The sequence below is a fragment of the Varanus komodoensis genome, unplaced genomic scaffold (genome assembly GCF_004798865.1).
Source record: "Varanus komodoensis strain SLA01 unplaced genomic scaffold, ASM479886v1 scaffold18_3, whole genome shotgun sequence".
NCBI lineage: Eukaryota > Metazoa > Chordata > Lepidosauria > Squamata > Varanidae > Varanus > Varanus komodoensis.
The window spans coordinates 2,704,450-2,713,333 of NW_025335549.1; the positions used below are offsets into that span (position 1 = coordinate 2,704,450).

At 42.9% G+C, this 8,884-nt stretch overlaps 1 protein-coding gene across 1 annotated transcript; it reads left to right on the forward strand.

Annotated features, from left to right (window-relative positions):
- Positions 1-2,312: 2,312 nt before the first annotated feature.
- On the forward strand, positions 2,313-8,623 carry VMA21 (vacuolar ATPase assembly factor VMA21). The gene is made up of 3 exons (XM_044427243.1): positions 2,313-2,435; positions 4,843-4,952; positions 6,837-8,623. The coding sequence occupies exons 1-3, from the start codon at positions 2,356-2,358 to the stop codon at positions 6,977-6,979; spliced, it is 333 nt and encodes a 110-aa protein (XP_044283178.1). The 5' UTR covers positions 2,313-2,355; the 3' UTR covers positions 6,980-8,623.
- Positions 8,624-8,884: the final 261 nt, after the last annotated feature.

Genomic DNA, 8,884 nt, shown 5'->3' on the forward strand with positions numbered 1-8,884 from the left:
TCCCACACCTATCTCAGCCCACTGACCACTTGGGGCTTTGGAAACAGGGCAGATACGGATAAGCTCTTTCCAAAGTTTCTGGCATCTGCTTCTTCAGATTCGGTTGTGCAGTCGGATATTTTTAGGGGGCCTCGCTTCTGTGGCCATCCTTCCTTGCTGCTCTCGACCCGTGCAGTCCTGCTGCTGCTCGTCTCACGTGCTCATCCTGAGCACAGGCTTCCTACATAGGGTCAAGAGTTAGGCTCCTATCCAAATGCAGTGAACCTTTTAACACGCCCTGCAATTGCCCTGTGAGCCTTGAATCTCACATGTGGCATTAGGGCTCTCTCACACCTACTCCAACTGTGGGAAACTCTTTCAGTCTGGCAACAACCAAAAGGAATCCTGGCCCCAGAACACCAGTCTAACACGCACGCCACTGCTCCCAGAAGCTGCAGAGGGGATGGTGCAGGGAAACACATGACAACCCAATGGCTGGTGGTTGGGTTGGTGGAGGGAACGGCTACGTCCCTCTCCCTCTTCATGGGAATGTGGGTCAGATCCTGCACTGGGCCCTGCCGGGGCTGGCCTCATCTCTACAGTCTTGCAGTGTGCATGGTGCAAATGTTTTCCCCCTAGGAAGAGCCCCGCTGGACTACGTCACCAGACTGTGCTCATTAAGCTTATTTTGCCTTCATGCATCTGGCGAGACACAAAACCGACGCCAGCTCTTATGGGCAGGAATGCCCATTTTAAAATGTCACAGACATTTGCATACAAGAGTGCAGGCAGTGTCTTTTCTATTTCAGGACCCTGAGACCCCACTGTTTAACTTCCTAGGACATGTAGAATTTGCTGAGTGTGATGCTTCACACAGCTCCCACAACCTCAGTGCAATTGTACGCATTGTTACTTAGAAGAAAGTCCCATTCACTTCAAAGGGAGTAACTGGTAGGTGCAGCACTGCAGAACAAACTGCAATTATTACTCAAGGGTTAACATTACATGGAGCTTACTGTTTAGTAAATGTGGTTGGAATTGCAGCTTAATGTTCAGGCTGGCACTTCCGTATCAAAGCTCATATTGTTCAATGTCACTGCAGAGTTTTACTTGCATATATTCATTTAGTGCTACATAAAGGCCGGCTGAATGCTGGTACCATTTTCTGTCTAAACATGTATAGTGTCAGGAAGCCTCAATGGCTACAGGATAACCAGGTTCAGTCAAGAAAGATCCCTTTTGTTTTGAACCTCAGCACTTTTACTGAAAGATCACCCAGGACCCCTGCAGTTACTTACGACAGCATGCTACCAGGTAGTGGTTCTCCTTGCCAACTACAAAATCACAGCCCAGGTACAGACACTTTTATAACCTGCTGTTCACATACACCAATACAGAGTGTCAAGTTTCCAGATGATGTTAGTACAGTAGCATCCTGATGTCTCAAAAATACTGGTAACAATATGGAAAACATTACTGATTGCTGTATTGACCTGACAATTGAGTGGACCTCTTTGCAGTTTGGATTCTGCTTAAACATGCAGGAACCATTATGGAAATCTGGTTTGGCAACTCCACTGAGCAGGCACTTGCCTCTGTGGGACTAGATGCTTAGGTGGGTCCATATTTATTATTTTTATATTCCACTGTTTTTACACCAAATTCAAAGCAGCTTACTTCATTCTGTTCCTGCTGCTCTCAATCTTATTCCCACAACAACCCTTTGGATTAGGCTGGGCTGAGGGTCTGTGCCTGGCCCAAAGTCCCCCAGTGGCCTCCACGGTTGTGAAGGGACTAGAACCCAGGTTGCCTGAGCCCAGTCCAGTGCTCTTAACCACCTCCACCCCAGTTGTTCATGTCTAAAAGAAGACGCACGCACTCAAATCAAGGGGGATTAAGTTAGTTATGACTCAGTGAAGCCCCATTGATTTCTGTGCATCTACTCTCAAGCCGGATCAAACTGATTCCATCCAATCCCAAGCCTGTAGCTTCCAGAGTAGCTTTCCCAAACTGTTGTGTATCAGACATGGGTCCGCTGGCTTGGGCTGATGGGAGCCAAAGTCCGAAGCCCGCAGCACACTGGCCGTGGGATCGGTCCCTTAACATGGCCGCCTTTATGCCGTCGTACCCGCATTATATGTATGGATGACACTCTGCTCCTCTGTCTCTATGACTGCAAAGCCGGGGGCGTTGAGGGAGACTGTCTAGGCATCCCAAACTCGGCCTCACTCTTTCTCCCGCCCTCCTTTTTGTCACATGACGGGCCGCTCCGGTGAAAGGCGAAGCGGTGTGGGTCAGCTGACCGGAAGTTCGGCTCGCACGTTTCCTGGGGGTGTGTTTTAAATGCCCGGATGAGGAAGCAGTGGCTTCTCCGTTATGGAGCGCTACGATAAGGCAGCTGTTATGGAGCGCTACGACAAAGCGGCCTTGAACGCGCTCTCGTCCCCGGAGACCAGGTGGAAATAGCAAGGGGGAGCTGGGGTGGGCGGTGGAATGCCCCCTGGGCGCCATCCCGGGTAGTGGGTCCCCTCTGAAGCAAGCCCCATTGAGTTCTGTAGGGCCTGGTCTCAGGCAGGTCAGTGCAGAATGGCACGCCTTCGAGGTTACCCATAATCATGTGCGTAGCTTCGGTTTCTCCGGATTAGATACACTTGATTTGTGTTGGATTGCAACTCCCACCAACCCTGGACTGTAGGTCGATGGTCAGCGGCTCTGTGAGTTCCAGCTTAAAATGCCTGAAGTGCACTGAGCCTGTACTGAAGACTATAAGTGGTAGGACTGGCTGGATCCCATTAAATGCGGTGTGTGTGGGGGGGTACTGGTAGTTGTAGTCCAGCATATAGAAAAAGCTCTAGGTTGGGGAAGCCTGGTGTATGGGTGCACCCCTTGACTTCCTCATGTGGAGTGACTCTATCTTCCAGCAATTGTCCCATTCATTTATTTTTGTACATCTGCACAGAGACTGTGCATGCAGTGGCTTCGTGCTGCCTAGAATAAATAAAATGCTAAGAAGGGAAAGACTAGGCTTGAAGTCTTCCCCCGACCTGTGCTAGCATTCTTCTCCCAAGGATGGGTTTGTTTCCTTTGTCATTTTAAAATAGAGAAGCGTTATGACTTGCCTGCAGTCTTTCTCCCTGCCTAGGGCAGGGTGGTGATAGCTGTTCACTTAGGCAAGGGTAAAAGTGGGGGGAGGGGTTGACCAAAGTCTTGGAGGAAAAGTCTGACTTTGTGACTGCTGGTGACTGAGTGCATATTTCATCCCTTCATGGAAAGGTGGGATTGCAACAATTACAATTAATGAGTAAATGATCTCTAGCTTCAGAAGCTGTATGTTACTTGATGGAGTGTAACAGCAGGAGGAGGTATTGCTTTCCTTCTGTCCTCTTGTTAGTTGATTTTGTTGTATGTATGAAATGGACCTCATGACATGGCAGGGGTGGGGTGTGGAAACATTTTCCTGTGTTATAGGAGGAACCAAAGAAGTGCTCTGTTAGGTGCTATGGCAGTGGGGGCTTGGGTGTGCGAATACTCTTGCTTACTTTATCGATGCAACTTTTAGGGCAAAAAAGTTGCACTAAAGATAGATTTTTAATTGAAGCTTGTATTAAATTTAGACAGACTGGGCATGCGGAAAAACAATGCCTGAGCCAAGGTCACCTGATGAGTTTTGTGGCTGAGTGAACGTTTGAGTCCAGCTTTTTCCGACTCCAGCCTGACTATCATATTGACTTGTCACTCTGAAGCCACAGAGTAAATGCATAAACACCTCATGGTATAAACAGGAGGTTGCCAGCTTGAATCAGTTTGCAGGGTGAGGTCTGAAAATACTTTGGAATTCAGCTTGGCTAGATCATGTTATTTTAGTATAAATAAGGGAAGCAAGTACTGTGCAAGCCCAAGTAGAAATGAGTTGCCATAGGTGTGATACATTGAAGGTTAAAGTCTGAGATGATAAACCAAATGTTTTGCTTAGCTTGCTTAGTAGCCTTAAAGGTTTTGCTGCTAAAGCTTGTCCTTTCTTAGCAACATACAAGTTAACAAATAGAAGCTGCAGTCTTTCATAATTTATTTGAATACTTCCATTGCTTATATTGCATTTCTCAGTTGATGTGCTTAAGCCAGTGCTGCTGCTAGGCAGTGACGTACTAGTATGTCAGGCTAATGAAGGAACTGTAAAAAATTTTAAAAATGTACACGAAGCCTCACTGATTTCATTATAATGTCTGAGTGATGATGTGGCCATACACAATGCCAGCAGACTGTAGCAGGTACAGTTAACCTCTTGCTTAGTATAATTCCTGTTCATTTCAGTGTAATTAATGAATGTATACCTGCTAACACATGCAAGTTCCTCCATTTAATCAAATGGAGATCCCTGGTGGGCTTGTGTCTGCACACACAGACCTCTGAGTTTAGTCAGTTATGTTGTGCAATAATGGTTACATGGCCAGAAGGCTTGCTACCATCCAAGCATCATTCGAAATCACCCATTTATAATATGGATATTTATTATGTTTATAAAAATGTGTCCCCACTAAAATTCAGATGATATGTGTTCAAATTATGGATTTCTCAATATCATCTTGCTTGTAAACTTGGAGCATCTTTTAATACCTTATGGCAAGCTCATTAAGTTAAACAATATGGATTATGCATCTCAGACCGTGTGCACAGGGTAAAATTTATTTTGTCCACCAAAAACACTAGCCTTAAATCATTATCAGTAGAAAACCCTGACCAATGCCAATGTTGATTCAACAGTTCTGAGAAAAGTAGGCATCATCAGAAGTAAATCCAGAGCTATTGAAAGTTTTAAAGCACAAGAAATAGCAATGCTTATCCTTTGTGCTATGTTTGTTGCAGAAATGAAGGTTCACTGGCCACAACTCTAAGGACACTTCTCTTCTTCACAGCTTTAATGATCATGTTGCCTATTGGGCTATATTTCTCCTCAAAAGCATATATATTTGAAGGTAACTTTTAAATGCCAGCTTTCTTTTCAGTTTTGTCTTATATTTCCCTCAAAGTAAATTATTTTGAATTTGTTTTGATTATGACATGTATTAAACATTCCTTTGATCTTGGAATTAAAAATGTTTGAATAATAGTGGTGAGCACTGCAAATGTTTTGTAGAATTATTTTGTAGGAACTTTAACAAGACACTGTAGAAAAAGACATTTTTGTGGTTTGTTAGAATTGATTAAACAATGTAAAACATTATAAGAAAGCAGCCTTTATTTTGACACTTTTCCTACTCTCAAGTGTCCTCATATTACTTTTTATTTAATTAATTCTTGTGCTATTCTTTAGCCAAGAAAGGTTCTCTGGGCAGTTCACAAGGTTAATATATACAATAATAACAAAATACAATGTCAGCCACAATAAAATTAGACACAAATAATATTTCAATAAAATAGCAGTAGTAAGCCCACAAAAATCTCACTCAAAGTAGTCTAGAGGTAAGCAGCTATAAAATACAGTGTAAACAATGAAGATACAATGTATTAAAACTATTTTAATGACTGAAATAGAACAGAGCTCTCTTCATATATGCCAAATGTTTGCTCTGACCTTTTTGCAACTGGGTGGACTGTATCCATAGGATTTTCTTGGCAAGTTTTCCACGGTAGGTTGCCAGCTCTTTCCTCAACCCTCCCCATTTCTCTGGGCTTGGGACTGACACACACACACACACACACACACACACACACACACACACGTAATGGCAGGAAGGTGGGGGTCAAAGCATAATTCAGCTGAAAGAAGTAGCACTAGATCAAAAAGTGTGGCAAGATTTGGCCCAGGGATTATATGTTTAGGGTTGGACACGACTGAACAGCTGAAACTGTATCCCCAAATTTAGTAAAGGAAGCTTCTGAAGTGTTCAGATACAGCTTCGTGTATGAAAAAAGCTGTCATAGCATGGTTATGCATGGTTGAATTTAGTCAGCCTGCAAGCTCACACTCCTGTGAGTCATATAGTAGCTTTTAGGCTCTGATCAAGGAAGAATTTAGTCACGTGTTTAACTGTTTCCTTAGGAAGTGGGGATCAGCTTTCATTTACACTTTCCTTAACAAGAGCTGGGGGCTGAAAATTATAGTATTTACCTGTAATTTGCTTGCATTCTGTAGGCAGCAGAACTTTGTTTCTTACTAGATGGAGACGTGTGATCCTAACAGGGAGTCTTTCCTACTTAAAGTTGCTATGACAGCTGACAACTTGGATAACTCTGCTGCATTAAAGCATGGTATCAGTTGTTTGCATTTATCTCCCCTTGTTTTCCAGACATCAGTGCTGCAAAATCTGTTATCTGCTTTAATCATATTAAGCAATTTAATTGAAGCAGTGCAATATAGCCTGCGTAACTTGGCATTCAGAGCTTCTGCTTGCTGTTTTATCCAAAGGCAGGAAAAGTATTGAATATAAATGAGATGATGTAGGCCAAATATGCCCGTTGCACTTCATGTTGAATGTGGCAAACCTGCAACACGTGTAGTGAATGAGAGAATGCACATGTTTTTCTTAGTAGCTAATCTTGATTTGAACAGTACGGTCCTATGTATTTACACTCAGAGTACTGAGTGTGGGATTGCTGTCTTAAGCATTGCTCCCTTTCCCTAGGTTGGTGCAATTGTTTGAACTATAGAAAACTTGCAGATCTAGGGTATGCATGGACCACTGTCAGAATTCTATAGAAGCAGAGGAAATAATTTATTTTAGCGATGTTTGATCAGTCAGTCTGGTTACCAAATAAGAGAACTTTAGTTCCAAGGATGAAAGGGTGCGGGCTGATCCTGATCACATTTAGTTTTAATTTTTTTTGCTTATTTCCCCCTACCCTCATTGTTCTTTCAGGCACCTTTGGAATGTCTAACAGAGACAGCTACTTTTACGCGGCGATTGTCGCAGTGGTTGCTGTCCATGTTGTACTGGCTCTTTTTGTCTACGTAGCGTGGAATGAAGGCTCCCGGCAATGGCGGGAAGGCAAACAGGACTAATTTGGAGCTACAGCCTGACAGACAAGCAGCCACTTGCAGGTGTAGTGCAGACCAAAAGTGTCAGTCTAGGATTTAGACTAAAGTTTTGGGAGTCTTGTGTTCAAATAGGACAAGACTGGCTTATGTTGCCTCTCATACCTAGTGCTTGTTTTAAGTGACAACCTCAAAGCAGCTGTGAACCCGGAACTTGGAAGATTTGGGAAAACCACAAAGATGGGAAATGGAGTACACCAGAAGGGAAATGCTCTCAGGTGACTAGCTTAGCAGCCTTTCAAGAACTATTTTGAAATCCACATTGAAAAAATTCATAAAGTGAAAGTTGGGGATTCCTGCACTTCTTGTTAGAGTCTGGATCACAAATGGATGATGTTATTGTGAAACATCTGATTCCAGATTGTTCATCTAGGTGCGAGTGCAGTTTTAGGGGCCTCAGTCTACACGAGGCTCTTCTTCTGGTTAAGAAACACAAATGCTGGGGGGTATGGCTTGCCTTTTGGATCAAGAAGGCGTGATGATGTATGTCTGATCCTCAACATTTCGGTGTCAGATGTCTTTCCCGGCAAAGTATAGCGTTTGCCAAATGCCATGATCTTGAATACTAATCAATTTGTTACTCATCTCTGAGAAGCACTTTTCTTTGAGGGTGCATTTTGCTTAATTTCTTAAGGCATGGTAAACATATACCAGTTACACTTACATGAATGATCATAATCGTATTGGACAATCCAAAATGTCTCTGTGTTGCATATTAAGGCTTTACGCATATTTTCGTCATTCGTGTTGATCTCCAACATCTTTGTAATGGTACCATTCCATTCTAGTCCTCTTTGTCAATGATGTAAAGAACCTGATGTTTACCAATGTGATATTGCACCTGTTTGGCATTGCTGCCTCAACTCAAATCCCTGTAAATAAATGAGCTTGTAATATTACTTCTGGTGCTTCTGCATCATGAGCAAAATGCACGAGGGTAAAACCCAAAGCAGACATAACTGAACAAAAGAAGTGACTTGAGCTTTGCATTTGGTTTGCCATTAATGACTGTTTAGCATTATTTTTGTGAAATCATGGAAAAGGCCTCCTGCCCTACCTCCTTTTCATTGATGAAGCTGTGGGCAGTGTTGCTTTAAGGATTTAAGGCTCAGTTGGAATGAATGATATACTACGAACTGGTGGATTTGTATCTGTTTCAGTATCTAATGTGAAATTAGGTTAAAAACATAGTTTTCCTTAAATTAATGCCCAATTTTCTTTCCTTGCTAGGTTAGATGTATTCTGCTTGTGTAGTTCTTAAGGGGTAATTGCTAGGGTACAGAATGTTTGAGGTGATACTTCTGTTCCACAGATAAGGGATTGCTTCTTACGTTCATGTGAAGCACTGAAAATATTTCAAGTGTAGTATTCCTCGTGGGCAGTTTGCATCAGTTCAAGGGTCTGCATGCAAGGTATACTCCTCAACAGAGGACTCAGCTGCTGTTGGGTACTTGCTGCAGCTGGCCCACTGAAGAATGACCCCACAGCCTTGTTGAATTGCAAATTTATTTTGTACAATATTGTGCTAATTTTCCTTTCCCCCCCCTTAGATAGGAAATTTATGTTGTATAGTGAAGTCTGCTTTTTAAAAATAAAATATACTATAAATTGCTTGCTGGGTTGTCCAAGTGAATGCAGATGTTGAAACAGAGGCATTATGGTTCACACATAACAACAACCCGTTGGTTTAAGCATAGACAGGAACAAGCAACTGCACTGCCTACGATAAGTCTGCCCTTTATGTTTTTGGTATGCAGCTCCTTTGTAGGTTGTGGCATACAGCATTCGAAGTTGGGCTGAGAGATTTTTAGGGTCTAAACTCTGTGGCTGTTCTGGGTTTGGACATCACATTCAACAACCTGCAAAGGAGCC

Coding starts and splice junctions, on each gene's coding strand:
- VMA21 (XM_044427243.1), top strand. CDS start 2,356: ATGGAGCGCTACGATAAGGCAGCTGTTATGGAGCGCTACGACAAAGCG. Junction 2,436..4,842: donor CTCTCGTCCCCGGAGACCAG/GTGGAAATAGCA, acceptor TGTTTGTTGCAG/AAATGAAGGTTCACTGGCCA. Junction 4,953..6,836: donor AAAAGCATATATATTTGAAG/GTAACTTTTAAA, acceptor TTGTTCTTTCAG/GCACCTTTGGAATGTCTAAC.